Below are 20,596 nucleotides of genomic sequence, written 5' to 3' on the forward strand. Positions count from 1 at the left end.
TCTTACTGACACAAGAGAAGCATATGATCCGCCACTTTTGAGGCTACACCTGCAAAAAGACCCTGTGCCCTCTACCAAGACTTTAAAATTTGGGATTGGTGGGGGAGAGCTCACTACCCTGGGTAACCTGTACTTGACCGAGACCGACCAAAGATAGAGACAAGTTCAATTTCCAAAACTCTACATCTCTTCTTTATCCCCTCTTCTATTTCTCCCTTTTTTTACTGAGGTGTAAAAAAGAGAGATGAGTGTCCGGGTAGCATAGTGGTCTATTCCGTTGCCTAACAACATGGGAATCATCAGTTCAAATCCCTGTGTTACCTCCGGCTTGGTCGGACGTCTCTACAGACACAACTGGCCGTGTCTGCGGGTGGGAAGCCAGATGTGGGTATGTGTACTGGTCGCTGCACTAGTGCCTCCTCTGGTCGGCCGGGGCGCCTACCACGGGGGGGGGGGGGGGAACTGGGGGGAATAGCGTGATCCTCCCACGCGTTACATCCCCCTGGCAAAACTCCTCACTATCAGGTGAAAAGAAGCGGCTGGTGACTCCACATGTATCGGAGGAGGCATGTGGTAGTCTGCAGCCCTCCCCGGATCGGCAGAGGGGGTGGGGCAACGACCGAGACAGCTCGGAAGAATGGGGTAATTGGCCAAGTACAATTGGGGAGAAAAAGAGGGAAAATTAAAAATCTCATCAAATGGGCTCTTTATTTCGGAAATATATATCCTAATCCATTGCAACAGTAAGAAAGGCACTGTTTTGAAAATTGGTAGTGATCTAAGTTCAGGGGTGACATTTGTTGTGTCAGCACCATTTGTTAAGACACTGAAATACACCTGCTAGCACTTCCTGTTGTAAGACCCGTGTTCCTTAATGTCAGTGCATGCACAGTCTCTCTTCCTCTCTATCTACGAGACGGTTCATTGTTGACGAAAAGATACTTGAGTCAACATGTCGCCTGTTTAAAAACATGGAACGTGATGGATTTACACTTTGTTATTAATGTCACCAAACGCATCGCTGATTACCTCTAGAGGGGGATTTGGTGATAATATCTTTAGTGCATTTATACCCAAATGTAGGTTTTTGCTAAATACTCTCATTTTTTCCTGATGCTAATCTGATCATTTAGGTCATCCAGTTAATGACAAGTGTGTGTTTGTGTGTGTGTGTGTGTGTGTGTGTGCACTGGCGTAAATATAGGTGGTGCAGCCGGTGCAGTGGCACCAGGGCCCGTCGCTAGGGGGGGCCCGTCAATATGTCGACTGATTTGGTTTAGAGACCGTCTGTTTAGGTTTACGAACTCTGTCCGTGGTGCGTCCGCTCTCCGTGGTTCTGAAGTGTAGCCAATCTTTGACATACTGACCTTTACACTAACTAATCTGTGTAAACTTTGTCTGTTACTTAAATATTTCTATTTTATTTGTTATATTTTATGCTGTGAAGCACTTTGTGATTGTCTATGTGTGCAAGGTGCTATACAAATAAATTACTAAAATTACTTACTAAACCCACCTATGGTGGTGGTGGTGTGTGTGTGTGTGAGCGAGTGAGAGAGAGACGGGGGGGGGGTCTACGAGAGTTGCTTGCACCAGGGCCCATAATAAATATGTTACGCCAGTGTGCGTGTGTGTGTGTGTACTGACCAAGTCCTTGATGATGTCCTGTATCTGGGCCTGGGCCTGCTCCACCTCTTCTGTCGGCCCCTCCAAACTGATGCGCTCTTCCCCGTCCGTAAACTCTATATGTACCTACACATATCCACCCATATGAATGGATGCACACGTACGCATGCGTGCCCACACACACATGCGCGCGCGCACCCACGCACACAAAATCAAAGTGTGGCCTCTCGGGGTGCATCACACTAAAAGAGAAAGTTCAACGGTGTTCAATATTCAAACGGCAGAATGGAAAACGAGCAGTACTGGTGGTGCAGAGGACTGGACTGAGAACCACTGTCTTAATGCTCAGAGCATCATAACGCCTTTTAAACCAGATGATCTCTGGTCCTCAGCCAGGCTGCTGCAGCTCATCTTCCCAGCTCATTTATATCTTTTCATACATCATCATTTTCTTCATCCAGCAGTCCCCCCCCTAAAAACAGCACATTCACAGCCTACAACAGTATTTGCACTGCCCTAGAGTGACCTAAATTTTACCTCAATTCCTAAAGTTTACATAGAGACCGATTTCTGTATTTTTATGTAGACTTAGCATGTCCATTTTCCTGTATTCCCAAGCCTAATTCCTATAGCGGCTGGGAAGAGGGCAGACTTCCATGAGCATCCTCCCAGACATGTGGAGCCAGTGGACTCTTTTCACCTTTCTCCAGGTAAAAATAATGTGTGTGGAGATGCAAGCTGTCCTCAAGATCCGCAGTCACTCATTATTTACACAAACTGCAATGGTGGGACACACACTATCTACCAGCTTCCCATCCAGAGGCTAAACTGGGACTCGTAACTGTAAACCTCAGCATTAGGATACAGAAAATGACTTAACACACACATCTCTCCCTCCCTTCCCTACCCGTGGTAGCTGCTGTGTGATGCGTCCAATGTTCTGTCCTTTCTTGCCAATAATGAAGCGATGGAGCCACGCTGGAGCCGTCACCTCCACCACCATTACACTCTTAGCCTGTACATAGGGGACAAGGTCAGAAATTACAACCAGGCACACATGTGCACATGTGCGTGGTGCACACACACACACACACACACACACACACACACACACACACACACACACACACACACACACACACACACACTAAAGCATGAGAAGATGACTGGAACCAGGTTACAGCCTAGCATGTAATCTTGCACTGGCAAACATGTGCACACACACAATTCAACAAGTGCACACAGTGTTGCAAAACATGCACACACTGTCTCACCGCCCATGCTCTCCCTCACATGGGTGTACATTTCCTCTCTTACAGCAGTACTGGTGGTACTGAGGAATCAATACACACACACACACAAGTGAATATGTATGGGTGTACTCCCCCCGATACCGACTCTCCTCACCTTGGCATAGACCTGTGTGAGTGCAGGTCCCAACTTGTCTGGCTCCCCCCTCAGGATGATTGTCTCAGAGCCAGAGTCCAGGGGGGGCATCTCCACAGAAACCCCCGTGGCCTCCAGGATCTCCTGCAGGGTGTTGCCTTTTGGACCTATGATGTACTTGTGCTGGGACTTCTTCACCTCCACAGAGATGGTGGTGGTCTTCCTCTTCTGCAGGGAGGAGGAGGACAGATGGTAGGAAAGAGATGGGGGGGGGGTGTTGGAGACAGAAGAGTGAAAGTGGAGCACAACAGGAGACAGTGACGACAAGCACAACAGGAAACAGGAAGGAGAGGATGGCAGGCAGAGATGGGTGAGAAGAATGGAAAAAGAAGAATAACAGTAAAACAAGTGGAAATGAGGGGGTAAGAAGCCAGGAGAAAGAAAGAAAGAAAGAGACAAAGTGAGAGAGAGAGATGACTGAACGGCAGAGCTCAACAGAGCAGGAGAGCAAGGGACAGGAAGAGAAGGAATGGTACAGTCTATTAGTCTTTGCCTTTCTTACACCCACATGAAATTAGATTAGCATCTCTTCCTGTATCTATCTAGTAAAACCAATTTGCTTCTCACATTGTCTCATGCTCCACTATCACAACAACATATCTGGAACACAAACACACAGATCCTATGAGGTTTTTCCTCCTGATTCTCATATTTTTGTACAAAATGGCCATTTGTGTTCAGTCTAAAAAAGTGTTATAGTATGGTTCAGAGCAAACAATAGCGAGGCACAATTTCTGCCAAGTTTCCATTTTAAATTCCAGACTTTCCAAACCTTCGGGTCTAGACAGAACTTGATGTCTTTGATTGGTGCTCGGTTTGATCTGTACGGATCCAGACCCAGATGATATTGAAGGGATGAATATTGTGTTTCATCTTACAAATTATAAAATTAATAAAGTTACTGTATAATAATGGGGATTCTAGCAAAAGAACTGCAGACAAAGAGGACTGTCAATTTCTCTTACACCAAGGAATTAGCCAAGAACAGCTGAACAGTAAAGACACAGTCACTTCAGTTACCATACTAAATCCTCGTTACAACTTAGTGCCAGCCTTTCACAGATTCTACCCTATTTTATTCTGGCCAATTACCCTACTCTTACAAACCGTCCTCGGTCGCTGCTCCACCCCCTCCGCCAATCCCAGGAGGGCTGCAGACTATCACATGCTTCCTCCGATATATGTGGAGTCACTAACTGCTTCTTTTCACCTGACAGTGAGCCGGTTCACCAAGGGGACGTAGCACGTGGGACGATCACGCTATTCCCCCCAGCCCCCCCCCCTCCGACCAACCAGAGGAGGCGCTAGTGCAGCGACCGGGACAGATACCCACATCCGGCTTCCCAACTGCAGAAACGGCCAGTTGTTTCTGTAGGGATGCCCGACCAAGCTGGAGGTAACACGGGGATTCAAACCACCGATCCCGTGTTGGTAGGAAATAGAATAGACCACCACACTACCCAGACACCCGAAGAATAATTTTTAAATTCTACAATCACTCCTAGGGATAATAAAGCTTGTTCTGCACAACAAGTAATATTGTACTGTAAAGGACAACGGTGTCTAAAGCAACACTGAACATGCTGTCACATCAACCAACAGGTCAGAGATTTGATTCCTGAATCAGCAAAATGTCTGTCCATCAACAACCATGTTATTTTGTCAAAGTCTTAAACAAAACTCCAAATTCTCACTCACTGTTACTCAGTTTGGATGAGAAGGTCATCTGAACACCACAAGTCTGTGAATTACTTTTAAAAACCACTGGCATTTATATAATCTTTCAGACCGTCTTTGATTTGAGCTTTGCTTTTTTCTAGAACAACCAGGATTGTACTCCTATCTAAAATAACCATGGGCGGTCAAAATGACCGCCGGTTTTTAAACTCTATATTCTATCAAGATAAATACCCAATCGAGATATTAATGCATTGCATATATTAGTATGTCTGTTAGGAAACGACTGACACCAAAATTAACATTTTAACAACTATTTTTCAAACAATTCAAAATGGCCACTGTCCAACGCCTGTAAATACTGCAATGCCTCGGTGGTAGTCATGGTGCGTCTGAAACGGCGTCTGTAACCAGACATGTTGGCAATAATCAAAATTCAAGTTTAGACTATTACTCTGCACTGGAGAACACTACTGTGTTTCTAGGACAGAGCAATGGACTTCGTGAAGGAAATGATGCGACCAACACACGTCATAAATAGTGACATGACGCATGATCACACACAAATTACGTGCGGTCATTTTGACCGCTCATGGTAATTTTAGGTAGCTCTTATCATAAATTTTTTTGTGCAATTGATCTAAAACTCGTTTTAATGCAAATATATGCAATTTTAGGAGCATTCAGGGAGCGGCAGCTCTGTATCTTTTTTTTCCCACAAAGTTATTAAACTTTGAAAATCCAAAACGGTCAAAATGACCGTCTTGGTCATTCTAGTGTTAATTTTGACTAGACAATCTTTTTCTTTGCTTTCCTTGACTGTAAAGTAGTTCATTATTCTTACAATTATTGTCAAAACTGACTGCTCTCCGTGCCTTCAGTCAGTCAAGTGGTTAAGCCCCCAGGCCTCATGTCTTTCCCCAACTTCCCAAGGTTTAAACCCTTGCCTCATTTCTCCCATTTTATTTCCACCTTTGATGACTCAGCGCTTCAGGAACACAAGCTCAAACTTTCCTTGGATGGATGAACACACCTTGTCATCATAGATGGCTCGTATACGGCTGAGGGCCAGTGCGACGGCCTCCTTCTCTCCGGTGATGACAATCTCATCCTTGGGCAGGCTGGGAGGGGGTATGCTGATGCGGGCACCTGTCTCCTGGCTCAGCTCCTGAACCAGCCGGTTGTGAGCACCAGCAATAAAGGGGTGGAAGGCCTTCTCCAGGGACAGTCGCTCCACCGCACGCTTATCCTTGTGGTGATGATGGGTTGGAAAACAGAACAGGTCTCAGTCAAATCAGGTGTAGGTGAATGTAGGCCATCAAAAACATTACAGGAAGAAGGTTCATGTTTGTAGAGGTGGGAGACCCCCAGTAAGGTAACAGTGTGATTACATCAAAAAAGAAAACACCATGCAGCTTTCACTTGGTGACTTTCCAAAGGATTATGAAACAGATAGTCCTGGAACTCATCAATGACTGACTGTGTCATCCTGACAGCTATTGTAAAGATCACACTCCATTGATTTTTGTTTTATGTAAACACTCTGCCAAATCTCCTTAAAATCCATCATCCACAATAATTACCCTTAAAATACAGTGACAGCTCTGACTGCCCTATGACGCCTGGCTGACCTGTTCGGCAGAGATGAGGAGGATCTCGTGGCGGGCCTTCTCGATGCCTTCCTTGGTGCCTGTGATGCGGATGCTGGCGCTGGGGTCGTCGGGGCGCGGAATGGCGATCTTGGTGGCGGTCTTCAGCTCTAGCTCCTGGAGCTTTTCCCCGTTCTTACCGATGACAAAACGATGGTGTTCCTTGGGGATGGCAACTGTGGCCGACGCCTGGCGATGGAGGGTGAGAAGGATGGAAAGGTAAGTAATAGTTAAAATGGGAATGCAAGTCAACATTTCTGGAACTCTTAATTCTCCTTTTTCAAGAGCAGCTACTGAAAGCCCACTTACTGTCTGTAACCAGTCTCGAGAATGGGTTAGGTTTCTCTGGACTCCATTGATGGGACTACCATAAAGGGCAACACTGGCATCAGCTCAGGGGTCATCAATAAGGATGTTACTATTAAGTTCGATATTTTTTTTTTTGATAATTCCCCCTTTTTCTCCCAATTGTACTTGGCCAATTACCCCTCTTCCAAGCCATCCCAGTCATTGCCCCACCCCCTCTGCTGATCTGGGGAGGGCTGCGGACTACCACATGCTTCCTCCGATACATGTGGAGTCGCCAGGCGCTTCTTTTCACCTGACAGTGAGGAGTTTCGCCAGGGGGACGTAGCGCGTGGGAGAATCATGCTATTCTCCCCAGTTCCCCCTCCCCCCTGAACAGCTACCCCGACCGACCAGAGGAGGCGCTAGTGCAGCGACCAGGATACATACCCACATCCAGCTTCCCACCCGCAGACACGGCCAATTGTGTCTGTAGGGACGGATGCCCGACCAAGCTGGAGGCAACACCAGGATTCGAACCGGTGATCCCTGTGCTGGTAGGCAACGGTCTAGACGACTACGCTACCCAGACACCCTATTAATTTCAAGATTAACCCTGCCCACATCAGCAGTGTCTAGCCTTGGGTTGGTATGCGTGTACTAGATGAGCTGTGACTTCACAGAACACCGTTCTTTTCCCCAGCGTCGACAATTCTTCCGACTCATACTTTCTGTTTGTGGGAAAACGGTGTTAACTGGCTTTACAGAGCAGTGCTAAATACAGTACTTTTCATAATTGATGGCCATCAACCAGGCCTTCTCATTTGTGCCACAGACAGCACTTGAAACGAGTCTGCTGCGCTTCTGCGTCAGCATGTGTTGGGCTTAACAGATAGCCAACTTAGATGTTAAGGTTCAGTTTAACATTTGATTCCACAAAGTTTGTTTCTCCACTTGTTATGACAGATTAGCTTCACGAAGTACAATGGTATGGCATCACAGGGTGCAGGTGCGTTGATTTCTTTCCTTTGCAAAAGTCTAAAACAGAGACTTTTAAAAAGACTGTTCCTTTAAATAAAAAAAAAACAAACCATTAAAAAAAAAACTTTACCATAAGGGGAGTCTACATATCCCTGCACTAATGTACCAGTCATTCAAACTCAGCTAAACCGGTGGACCTTGACGCAGTACTCGAGGTGGAAAAAAAAAGAAGCTTGATTGTTGCTGAAACCTAAAAGCTATCAGCTCCATGGGGAGCTGATAGTCGTTTTCAAATATGATTTCACTCTGAAACCAATCTGACTTCTTATCTACAATTTGGCCAGCATGGGCTGAATAATAAACAGGTGCCTCGCTTATCTTTAAAACTAACAACTACAATTGGAGTTTGCAATTATGGCACCACAAAAAAACAAAAAACAAAACTGCTTTTCAGGGGAGAATTCGTCTGGTGCAGCCAGCAGTTAATGCATTAAGATGAGGTTTTATTCTCCTATTGTTTCTCTCCCTTCCACGGAGGAGATCAGAGCGCAGGGTTGGCTACAGATAAGCGCCCCAGGAACAGGAGAGGTTTTCCGCAACTAATAAAGACAGCATGGTGAATGGCTTCTTTTATTGGACCTTGAACCCTGAGCTGTCTGTAACTACATACCAACACCCAAACACAATTTCTGGTATATCTCATGGGCCTTTCTTATTATTATTATTATGATATATCCATCCATCCATTATCCAAACTGCTCATCCTGCTCTCAGGGTCGCGGGGATGCTGGAGCCTATCCCAGCAGTCATTGGGCGGCAGGCAGGGAGACACCCTGAACAGGCCGCCAGGCCATCACAGGGCCGACACATTCACACTTAGGGACAATTTAGTACAGCCGATTCACCTGACCTACATGTCTTTGGACTGTGGGAGGAAACCGGAGCATCTGGAGGAAACCCACGCAGACAAGGGGAGAACATGCAAACTCCACACAGAGGACGACCCGGGATGACCCTCAAGGTTGGACAACCCCAGAGTTCGAACCCAGAACCTTCTTGCTGTGAGGCAACCGCACTAACCACTGTGCCACCGTTAACCTAGCCTGTTGGGCCATTATTAAATCAATTTTCATTCCAAATTAATTTCTGGGATATTGTGACAAACCGTTTTGTGAATCCATAGTCAAACCTAATTTTTAATCATGCAGACCCACCTAAACCTAAAGCCTCTTTCTCCAGAGATCTGCCCAAGAAAGCAAAGTTTCAAATGGAATCATGAAAGAAATATTTGCCTTACCAGCCCAACATATTCTCTATATTTTCTAAACCGGTGTTTCCCAAACTTTTTTTCTGAGGACCCACTTTTTAAAAATGACAAACCATCGCGACCCGATTCACAATAGGCCTTATCTAGAAATCATGAGAAGAGTGAATTTGTGTATAAATTAACGTTCCTGACAATTTTTACTGCCATTTCCGCATCACCTATCTTGAATAGGTAAACCGAGATATACGTTTGATAAATCACAACTTCATTTTATGCTCGTGTTACTGAAATGAGATACAGGCTATCTCATTGTTTTTATTTCCCCTCATCAGTAAAACAATGTACACATTTTAAATATTTTATGAGACAATAAGTGCATTTAGGCGGAGTTAACAGGCTCTTGCTTTTTTCATCTTGTCAGTAAAACAAACAGAAAGTACGCTAGCCTTTCATATTAGAGCCAATGTTATAAGTACAATATGAACATTCATTACTACCAAAAACATGCTTCTTGTTGAAAGTTTTTTGGAAAAGGTCATACCTATTATCAAAGCTGTTTTTAAGTGCAGCTATTGTTATCAACAGTCAATCAATCAATTTGAACAGTCAACTATCAATTCGCTAACCACATCAGGTCTATTCCACATCGAATCTCACTAGGCCCATTATGTGCTATTTACTTATCCTGAACATGATCTTTTTAGGCCTAGTCCAAATATCCAATTGTGCATATTAATTTTATTTACACCTTGCTGATGTTATAGGTGGGCCTGCTTGATTTTTAGTATCGCATTCTAGTCCAGTGTACAAGGAGAGCACAACGCTCGTATTGGGTGCAGCGTTCGGTCTATTTCTGGTGGAAACCGTGAGTGTGGTAGAAACACCAACAAGTTCCCTCATGTGGCTCAAAGGCGTACTGCAAATATAAATCTTAAAAGACTATGGAAGAAATTCTGCACTGTGACTCACCTGTGGGTCACGACCCAGTCTCTGGGAATGACTGTTCTAAACCATGAGCACCAAGGATCGTACTAAACCCACCTGTGTCTGCAAACGAGCCACAATCTCCTTGCGAGCTTTCATGACAGAGTCCAGCTTGCCGGTGACCATAATGGACAAGCCCTGGTCTTTTGCCAGGGACAGCTCGATGTGAGCCCCTGTCCGCTGCATGATATCCAGGCAAACCTTCGCCTCCTCGCCCTCCCCAAACTGGCTGTTGTCTTTGTAGCGTCGCTCCTCCAGGGGCACATGGAACACCTAGAGTGGAGAAAACAGGAGGAAGAAGTAGGAAAATTTGTATTTTGGGTAATAAGCCTTAGGCTAGGGTTCTGCTTTTTGTTGTAATGTAACATTTATCACCTAACCAAGCCAGGACATTTTCAGAGATAAGTATGAAAGGCATGATTTTTCATATGATGCTTTTGAATCTCTAAAATCAGATATGAAAGTGAACAAGGCTGCATTGTGATCAAATTCATCATAGTTTAGATACAATCGAGCCACACACAAAGATGGAAAAGAACAACTGGCCGCCAGTTGAACTGATCAATACTACTGTTGCCAGTAGAGGCTCAACCTAGCTAAGGTTTATCAAATCAGAATCAAAATCATGTTTCTTGGCCATGTAGGTTTGCACATCATCATCATTATCGGCGGTCACTCGGGGTCAAGTATGACTGTCCTCCTTCTGGGTGCTCAGGTGGACGTAGAGGCCGATCCTGGAGCCGGATAATGGGAGGACGCCTGCGCGTGACAGCTTTCTACGTGGAGTGGCTGATGTGCCTGCAGCCACCACATGGTCTTGGCAGGGAGCGGTCAGAGTCCAATGACATGGAGAACCAAGATGATTGGGGACCACCCTCTGTTACAGCCTTCATCCGCTTTCACTGCCGTTGTGATCTGGAGACATCTTCCACCAGTTTTGCCACTGAGTTCTTCGTTGGATCGTGCTTCGTCTGGAACCTCCCCCTTGACCTATCTGCCTTTGGTGACCCTACTAGGAGCCAAGCTCCAAACAGCATAGCTCTTGGGATCATTAGTACATGCAAGCTTCTCCACCATGGCAAGGTGGTGATCCAGGGGGAAGAGGTTTGCACATACATGGAATTTGACTCTGGTTTTGTGGTTCTCTCGGTGTACTTAACATAGAATAACACAACAATCTTCAGATATATACACAGGGATTGACTTATACAGGTGAAACAAGAGGTGATAAAGTGCAATGGTGCAGCAAATATATCAGAGATGCTGAAATAGATTTTAGCAGGTTACTTACAAATGACAAGATGAGAAACAATAGTGGAACAATTAAGATAGGAACAGTTTTAGTTTTCATGGTTTTAATTACAGTATCACTTCTGCCTACAAATCTTCCAGGAAAATTAATTTCAACTCTAAACATCAATATAGACCTCAAATCAGAGTGTTTAGATAGCTGTTACCGCATCTTCTAGCCAGTATCTGTACCTGAGCATCAATACTGTCTGTACAACCTGTGCATGTGATTGGTGGATAACCGACCTGGGTGATGACAGAGGCTTTGATGGGTCTGATCTTGCTGCCCCAGGCCCCGGCCAGCTCCCCAGCCTTCTCCCCAGGAGTACCCTTCTCTGGCAGCGGAGGAAAGGCCTCCAGGTAGGTGGGAATGTAGGCTTCATCCTCTGGAACATAGCCTGGAAAGGAAAGACATGAATGGATGTGGTTCAGATGGATGGAAGGTCCGTGGAGAGATGGATAAAAGGTCGAAAATGAAAGGAAAAAAAGAAAGAGAATGGAAAGGTGACAAGTATGGAATGAGAATGAGGAGACATCATTAATAGATCAGACTCCCCCACCGAAAAATCTACAGGACCGTGCTCAACAATATGAAACTTAAATCTGCTGAAGACACACGTCATTATGACTAAGTTAGCATTTCAAGTACAAGCCCAGCAGAGTAGCAGCACAACTCTCCTTCTCTTGTCAGCCAATTACTGCATGCAAATGTAAGGTGATACCATCAGGCGGTTTTTATATTTGTTTCAATTTCTATCACATTTTTCATTTTTAATACATGCTCAAATTTGCATATGTCTTTCATCGAACTCTCGGTAAGTACCTAAAAAATCCTTTAGGATAAAAAAAAAACAAAAAAAAAAGAAGTGGGGAAAAATGACATTACCTGTGATCTCCTGCTCCTTAAGACCGCTGCGATGCTCAGCAAAGCTCTCCGGAGTCAACACTGCCACTGAGCTCATGGTTCCAAGACTTATTCCGCTGTTCCACTAGAGGAGAGGGGTAGAGAGGCAGGTTGGGGGAGTGAGAAGAAATAAATTACAGAAATTAAAATCCCATTAAGACCCAATTACATGTGACAAGAAAAAAGAAAGCTACCTGCCTGAAACTACACATGCATCAATTGTAGCAACGCATCCGAGAAGAGTGATTAGCTGTTTACCCATTGTCCTTAGAAACAGAAAATTATTCACCCACCGTTACAGACTGACATAAACCCTTATCAAATAAACACACTGTACACATTTTAGCAAGTAGTTTCAAAGAAACTAAAGTTATGAGGATAAGATCGATTGAGTATTAAATAATATGCTGTAACTGATTGTTGTTTATATTTTCCTTGTACTGACCACTGACTAGAGAGTCATGGATTATCCACTGCTGTTTTAACCACTTCATTACTGCTCTTGCTTAATCAAGGTTTCAGGGGTGGGGTGGGGGGAACACTGAGACACACATGCCAAATTCTGAACAGGCCTCCTCATACTCATCTGTCTCCTTACTTAGATTGCACTCTGTGCTGTTTTTTTCTCACTGGGATTTCTTTCGTTGAGCCCCAGAAGAGTGGCTCCGTCTCTGTTGCATTGCCACTCTTCACCAGGACTGTGCTCACCACCTGAGATGCTCCAATTAACACTTATTAGACCTCTGACAAATACATACAGCCATGAAGCCTCAGGGAAAGAGTTACCACAGGACGCAAACACTGAGCTATCCTTATGTTAAAAACAACTGTAGCAGGCATTCCTTGTGGTAGCAAACTACAGGACTATAATATCTTTCACTAAGAGACCATGCCTACCTGCTTAAGAACAACAAAATCCACTTGAAATTAATAATGTACATCAAGCCTTCGCTGCCCTGATGAATGCACAAATCTCTCAGTATCTCTCAGATTGAGTAACAGGATTATTCCTTGAATACGTGGGTACATTTTTTGATAAGTAACTGCTAACTTTGTAATGAAACAAATCTAATTTGGATAAAAGCAAAGCATAGCAACAAACATTTTCTGACTTCATCATTCTTGAACCAACTGTAAATGGCACTGATCCAGGTTTTGCCCTTTGATGACACTACAGGTTAGAGCCTTAGCTCTCTTTTGGGAGGTAATCATTCATGTTTCCAATGACAATTAGGCTATAGGAATGACATCACAATTCTTTTCTATGTGAATTCTCCCTCTTAATGTCTTATGCAGCATGTATAAAAAGAATGTGTAATATTTATAAATTAAATATTTTTTTCTGACCATGCACGGAAGTATGCAAAATACCTAGTATCGTTTCCATATATAGGTCTTCTGGATGAGTACCAACCATGACTTTCACTTACATATCTTCAAAATGTGATGCAATTTGATTTTTATCACTCACATTTGTTATGTGTTCTTAGTGTCATTTTGCATCTGCCTTCTGCTGTGAAATCCACTATGACAGCTGGCAAAACTCCTACCCAAACCCCTGATATTGAAATAAGAATAAATGAAAAAAAAAGCCTTGAACAGGATACATCTCAAAGAATGAGATGGCGCAAACTTGTCCTGCTTGGAGTACAAGCTAATATTCAAGTCCTGTTGATAGCCACTGACGCTTCCACATACTAGGAATATGATGTAGGAAGCTAAACATAAAGAATACAAGGACATAAGCACAATGTTCAACAGTAAACATTTTTTAAAAAAAGATGATCTAAGAACATCTCTGAAACAGTGTCCACGTACCGAAGAATATCTAAATATATCCAACTTAAGCTGGAAATAGGGAAAGACACCTCTTTTTCTGTATGAAGGGCAAACAAAATAAAAAGTCCCCAGAACTAACAATTGCAAATGGGTGTAATCTGCATATGCTCAGTGTCCATAAGCAGTTTTTAATACATAATACTATGGGCTTACACTGAGTTTGTAGCACTTTGAGATGACAAGAAACAGGAGAGTATCTACTTGCACTGTGAGATGAGGTGAGCCCTTGGCTTACCTGCAAAAGGTCGATTGCCAGAGAGTCCGTCCAGTTGGTGGCTACCGTAGGCGCTTCAGTGTGAGTCGGTGTTGCTGCTCCTAGGCACAGAGGGGAGAAGAGAGAGGAGTGTTTTTCAATTCATCAGGTGTAATATTGTAAAAACGGAGCTACAAGGTACCGAGGATGAGACAAATACAGCTAACATTCACACTGCACTGCACCTTCTACAGGCTCCAAGTCATTCTCCTCCCGTTTTCTTTCCCCTCCCCTACATCCCGTTCCCTTCTCCTTCTCTGCATCTATCCTCCAATTACCTTTCTTGCTTTCTCTCTCTCCATTTCAATGTTCACTCGCTCATTACTTTGTGGCAAATTTGACAAAATAGTCAGCGCTCTACTCTGCCTCATGCATATACATAAGCGCACATACTGTAGTTTTGCAAGAACAAATTAGTTGCCTGTATCTCATACCCTCCTTAAAAGTCAATTCAGCTGGTGTCCAGTTAGTGGTTCACTAGGAATGAAGTTGCATTAAAATGCAGCCAGCCTACCGCACTGGATAACTGGCTACTGCCCCTTTTTAACAATGGCCTGCTAAAACCTACACTAGGGACCTAGACAGACCGGGGGGGGGGGGCAGACAGACAGATAGATCAATAGATCATTGTCCTCGGAGAGGAAATTATTTTTCACAGTTGGTGCAAGTGTATACAAATCGACGGACACCTAAGCCCGTAAATCAGACATTACACTATACTACAGTAATACAGATGAACTAACACAGACACAACACAGTAAAGTATACATTAAACTATACACATGTGACAAAGACATGCTGACATTACAAAGACATAACTATAACTACAGCAATTAACACCTGGAGGTAAGATCAAGATGCATACTAGGAGGCAAGATAGTGAGAGAGAGGCGATAGAGACAGAATGAGACTGGATTAGGCTCGCTGTGGTAGTTCACCGGGAGACAATGCGCAGTGATGCTTTCCTTCATTGTTGTCAAAGCTGACTTCAAACAATCCTACCAGATCAGACGCAGGCGATAAGGGTCAGTTTGACACTCCGACAGCGTTTTGTCTCCGCTGACGACTCTGCAAGCTGACGCGTCTCGTCAGGTAGGGCTAACGTTAGCATTAGCAACGGGCACAGAGCGACACGGACGGTCTCCGGTGACGGCTAGCCCGGCGTGCTAAGCTAACGATTACGAACGAGGACTTTCTGATAATCGGCTAAAAAAAAACCGAGCCGAACAGAAGGAAGCTAGCTAACATCACTAGCCGAGGCTACCGTTCATTTATAGACCGGAGCTCCGCCGCCCCCCCCCCCCCAAAAAAAATCACCCTATCGTCAGACATGATAACCACATAAAGAAAAAAAGGCGAAAATTATAAAAGCATAATAAAACCCTCACCTTTCAGAAAGAAAACACACCAGAGGTTGTCTGTTTGACAGGTGACGGTGTAAACACACGCTCCCCTTCCGCGCAGTTGTGATTGGTCTAGGAGCGTTTCCTGTGCCGCGGAATGATTCTACTCGCACAGGGACACTCTCGGCGAGGAAATGCCGCAGTATCTTTGCGCATCACAAGCATCCAAATTAAATAGAACTACCCCGTTTGTTTCTCGCCTGCGTGTATTTCCCTCAGACGCCTTCCCCAAAAAGAATGACAGATAGCTAATGGTTGACTGGACGTCTGCCGGAATCCAACACACACCTGCAGCTCTTTCAACTTTCCACGCTGATCAGCTGGCCGGATCTACTTCTCATTCATAATAGCCTATTATGCTCCGCAGGTATGCTCTGCAGGAATCAGCTGCTGGTCCGTTGTAGAGAAACCATTTGGAGATTAGTGTTACATCTCTTTCTGTTACTCTCTTTGTTTCACAGTGCTAACGCAGCGTTTTGCAAAAATAAAAACCCACAGGGGTATGAAGATTTGTGCTCATCTTTGCATAAAAGAAAACTACACAACTTGAGTCGAACTATCCCCGACTTGCAATCAGACTTGCAATCAGATTGAATAAAGTGATCAAACCCCATAACCTGACTTCATCTATTCCAAAACTAGGCGCTAGGTGGAAGTAATAAACCAGTCTGAGACTGGCATGTAGACCACGCCCCCACCGCCGTGCGTGCACCTGTTTCAGCACATATACCTGCACGAAGAGTGGACTAACTGCATATCCCCATATATATCTGCCTGCGTTGTGAAATCCACATTAGACGTATTGCATTTTAATTCTGGAGCACGTTAAATATTTCAGATGCTTTTCCACTGAGTGATATAACGTGGGTTTGTCAAGTTAACGCCTAGCAAACGTGTAAAACGGGCTGTTGAGACGTCCCGTCTACCTATGAAACTGGGCGGTGAAAGAGGAGGAGTGGGTGGAGGATGAATGGGAGGGGGTGGAGAGATCCCATGGGGGTGACTGCGGGGGGGGTGTACTGGCTCCGCATCACGCACACTGCTAACAAAGAAACAGGCAACAACGGATGATAGTGGTCATGAGATCACATTTACCCGTCAGGGGAACAATAAGAGACGGACCGAGTGAAGGTGTGGGTTGTTTTGCGAGGAGGACAATAATTCCGTGTTTAGTTTCATTTGTGTTGGAGATACACGACTGGGCGTCTTCTGAGTGGGTCGAGCGAAGTTTTACATGACGACGATTTACGATTGTAAACTGGGATTTTAATCGAAAGCGGCAGCGCATGCGTTGGCCACGGCGTGATTCCTACAGGAAGGTGCAATGGTGAAATCCGGTTCGGTAAAGTGAACGATCCCAGAAGAGCTCGGTGCGGTCCGGTCCGAATATCGGTGAGTGTCCTGCCCCTCATTTTCCCATCTTGACAGCCAGCTACACGATCGTCCGGTCTGCTTTTGAAAACCCGTCAGGTTTGCTGACATCTGCCTCTAGAACAAGTAGCAGTAGCCTATAGTGGAAGGTTAACTGCGCCTACATGCCGTTTACGCACCTTTCTATTTGCAGACTGTAGTAGTTTGCCCACCCTTTTCAAGGGCTGACATAAATCGTCATCACGTATATTCACAGTAGATCAACATCAGTAGCGTCAAACTAATGTAAGTTATAAGTATGGTCTATTTCAATTCAAACAAATATATAAACTAATGCTCTTCGTGCCGGTATTGGTCGTTGCCTTATCGACACCTTTTTATTTACCATTGCGTCACTGCTAGTGTCTGCACAGTAGGCTTGGAACGACTGCAAATCAAAGATTGCAATCAAATGAAAAATTATATAGTTGGACTACTTTTTTAGTTCCATCATATCAATTCAAAGCCTGACACGTTGCATGGGCCGCTGAACCTGGTTTCTTATTGAAGTGACAACTGTGTAAATCGCTTTCCGTTTTCTCTGCTGTCAACTAAACCAGTAAGATACGATTCTGGATACGCTCGGTTATCCCCATCCCTCTCCACACATTCCAGGTTCTTCATAATTGTGTGTGTGTGCGTGTGCGTGTGTGCGCGTGTTAGTTTTTGTGATGTTTTTGTGTTCCCTTTCTGACGCACCTTTTCCGTCCCCTCTTCCTGGCCAACGTGGAGCTTACAGGCAGAGCAGCTCTAGATAGGTTTTAAAAGCCCCCCCCCCCACTCATTTAACAGACACTGACCCATTACTATACAGAGCAGATGGCATGCTACACACACACACACACACACACACACACACACACACACACACACACACACACACACACACACACACACACACACACACACACATTGTGTCAAAGGAAGCCTTCTTAAAGCACTTAGGATTGTTCACAATCCGGTGTGATTTAGGGGATCAAATAATATGTGATATCTATTGGACTTAATGGGCCTCTGGAGTAGGCCGTCCTTCCATTGACCGAGACACACAATTACTGAAAGTGAATGACTGGCCCACTGACCTACTGCATGTGTCTGTCATGCAGACCGGAGAATAAGACTATTGAATGAACCAGGTCAAGAAAGCAAGAGGACACAATAGGGCTGACGGTAGCTGACTGAAAGTAGGGTAATGTACCTCCCAAGTGTACCCTTAGACATATTTTGTTGGCATATAGACAATACATGCTGCCCCTAAATGCACACTTAACGCGACCACAATCGAGATGTGTCCAGCTCTCTGTCTGCGTGAGCACATTGTGTGTGGACACACCCTGCTTTTAGTGTTTTATTTGTCACCCTGCAGACAATGATAATATCCTCGGAGCAAAGTGTATCCTGGAAAACACACATACACCCTCATACTTGCATAGACATACACACCACTGTTTGCAGCTAGGTCCGGGCGATATTGACAAAATCAGATATCACAATATTTTGGGCTGAATTCTCTATCAAAGATGTTGCAATATTTTGGGGATGACTGTTGATGCTTTCATACGATATTTTTACACCAAGCAGGGAGACATTCATCGTGTATTTCACTAAAATAGTTGAGTAAGTTCAGAAAATGTATGTCACGTTACAGTAATGCAGCCTTTAAGGCCAGGGAATGAAAACATTTATGTTATATCGCGGGCGGCACGGTGGTTAACACGGTCACCTCACAGCAAGAAGGTTCTGGGTTTGAGCCCCGGGGGTAGTCCAACCTTGGGGGTCGTTCTGGGTTGTCCTCTGTATAGAGCTTGCATGTTCTCCCGTGCCTGCGTGGGTTTCCTCCCACAGTCCAAAGACATGCAGGTCAGGTCAATCGGTCGTACTAAATTGTCCCCAGGTGTGAATGTGTGTGTGTGTGTGTGGGGACCCAGTGACACCCTGGTGGCCTGTCCAGGGTGTCTCCCCGCCTGCCGCCCAATGACTGCTGGGATAGGCTGCAGCATCCCTGCAGCCCTGAGAGCAGAATAAGCAGTTTGGATAATGGATGGATGGATGTTGTATCACACTATTACAGTAACCAAAATCCCGCGCCACATCTAGTCTCATATCACAATGTTGATTTCAAGTCGATGTGTCCCAAGCTCTCCTCAATAAAAACCAAACTGGGAACTGCTCACATTGCGAGATATTTGTTTAAGTTTGAAGAGAGGCGATGAGTTTAAGAGGGGGAAAAAAATAGATAAGTGGATTATTTTAGGGGTGTGGAAGGTTTTGAGGTGCATGTGAGCTTCACCTGGTAAGGTTTTTATTTGGATGCCGGTCACCATTTAGCAGCTTTAGCCATCGGCAGAATCCATACACGTTTACCCGTCGGAGTGAAATGGTAAACTGCGTCTCCCTCGTCATGAAGAACGCAGTGACTCCATGATCCACACCGTATTCCCCTCACAAACTGGTCTGACTCGCCAGTTCAGTTTCTTTCTTTCTACCCAGTCCCAGTCTACCAAAACCGGAGACAGACTCAGCCTCTGGCTGTATTATTGACAGAGCGCTTCAGGAGGACCTCATCTGGCAGGCCATGCATCCATAATAGCAGGGTGCTAACCAGAATGCTGTTGGGTGCAAGCAGATACATCTAATGACTGTAATTAATAAATTCCACATCTGTGACTGCTGTGATTTGCAGGTCATACTAGTTAGTTCTCACCTCAAACACAGTGACAGGTAAAGTCCAATGCACTGAATATATTGAATCTAAAACGCACCACGCGACACACTGTTGCATAAATGGTACATGCAGGAAAATGTGGAGAATGAGTGACGGTTAAAGATTAATTCAATTAGTGACATTTTTATCTCGTGTGAGGTGTCCAGTGCTTTAATGTGTGCCGTCTAAATCCAAACGGTTCCTTAAGGGTTTGCACGGTGCAATGCAATATCCCCCCTCCCCTCCCCTCTGCAGAAGCTCTGCTCCGTTCGCTGTATGACTCAGAAAATGACAACCCCTCTTATGGTTTTTGGTATTGCATCAGCTGTTGCCAGCTCATCATAAAAACACACGCTGGGAAGAATCTGCAGCGTTGCCATTTGGTCACCCTGTATGGAAGTTCAACCTCCTTTTCCCCTTCGTCCCGGTCCTTTTTATAGACACGGGACGGACTGAGAGAGAGAGGGACCGATACCCCCTCCCCCTCCTCAAATGTTTTATTTAAATGACACGAGAGGTGTCTATTCATTTTGAAGCACTGAATCTTTGTGTAGTTTCCCAAAGCACGCTGCACACTCATGCACATCCACAGGTGTTGTGTGCGTGCACATATGTTTGTTTGTGCATGTGGGTGTGTATGAGCAGTTTGTGCGTGCAAGTTAAAATGCAATCATCTCGGCAAATAAATCACTCGGCTTGGCAATTAAAACACATTCTGATGCTTATCCTGGTGTGTGTGTGTGTGTGTGTGTGCAAAATGGAGAAATTGGCAGATTTGTTGTATTGTTGCTGAGGTCCCCATTGTGAAACCCTTTTTTGTGTGTAGCGAATTGCCCTCGCCATGATGCAGCTTTGTTTAGAAATGTCAACATGTTTTG

The 20,596-nt window shown here is 44.7% G+C and overlaps 2 protein-coding genes across 3 annotated transcripts in view; one reads left to right on the forward strand and one right to left on the reverse strand.

Annotated features, from left to right (window-relative positions):
• The window catches only part of hdlbpb (high density lipoprotein binding protein b), a 33,286-nt gene extending 17,646 nt beyond the window's left edge, over nt 1-15,640 (reverse strand). The window contains exons 1-10 of the mRNA XM_056300373.1: nt 15,590-15,640; nt 14,184-14,263; nt 12,092-12,194; nt 11,452-11,603; nt 9,973-10,188; nt 6,381-6,587; nt 5,783-5,998; nt 3,034-3,240; nt 2,534-2,641; nt 1,648-1,752 (exon numbers count right to left, since the gene is read on the reverse strand). Coding sequence (XP_056156348.1) covers nt 1,648-1,752; nt 2,534-2,641; nt 3,034-3,240; nt 5,783-5,998; nt 6,381-6,587; nt 9,973-10,188; nt 11,452-11,603; nt 12,092-12,167 — 1,287 coding nt within the window. The 5' untranslated portion in view covers nt 12,168-12,194; nt 14,184-14,263; nt 15,590-15,640. The remainder of the gene's footprint in view (nt 1-1,647; nt 1,753-2,533; nt 2,642-3,033; nt 3,241-5,782; nt 5,999-6,380; nt 6,588-9,972; nt 10,189-11,451; nt 11,604-12,091; nt 12,195-14,183; nt 14,264-15,589) is intronic.
• A 1,005-nt stretch (nt 15,641-16,645) lies between these two features.
• arhgef15b (Rho guanine nucleotide exchange factor 15b) overlaps nt 16,646-20,596 on the forward strand; it is a 31,167-nt gene continuing 27,216 nt past the window's right edge. For both annotated transcript variants that reach the window (XM_056300312.1, XM_056300313.1), the window contains exon 1: nt 16,646-16,996. The gene's annotated coding sequence lies outside the window, so the exon portion shown is untranslated. The remainder of the gene's footprint in view (nt 16,997-20,596) is intronic.

Source organism: Lampris incognitus, chromosome 20 (genome assembly GCF_029633865.1).
Source record: "Lampris incognitus isolate fLamInc1 chromosome 20, fLamInc1.hap2, whole genome shotgun sequence".
In the NCBI taxonomy this organism is placed as follows: Eukaryota; Metazoa; Chordata; class Actinopteri; order Lampriformes; family Lampridae; genus Lampris; species Lampris incognitus.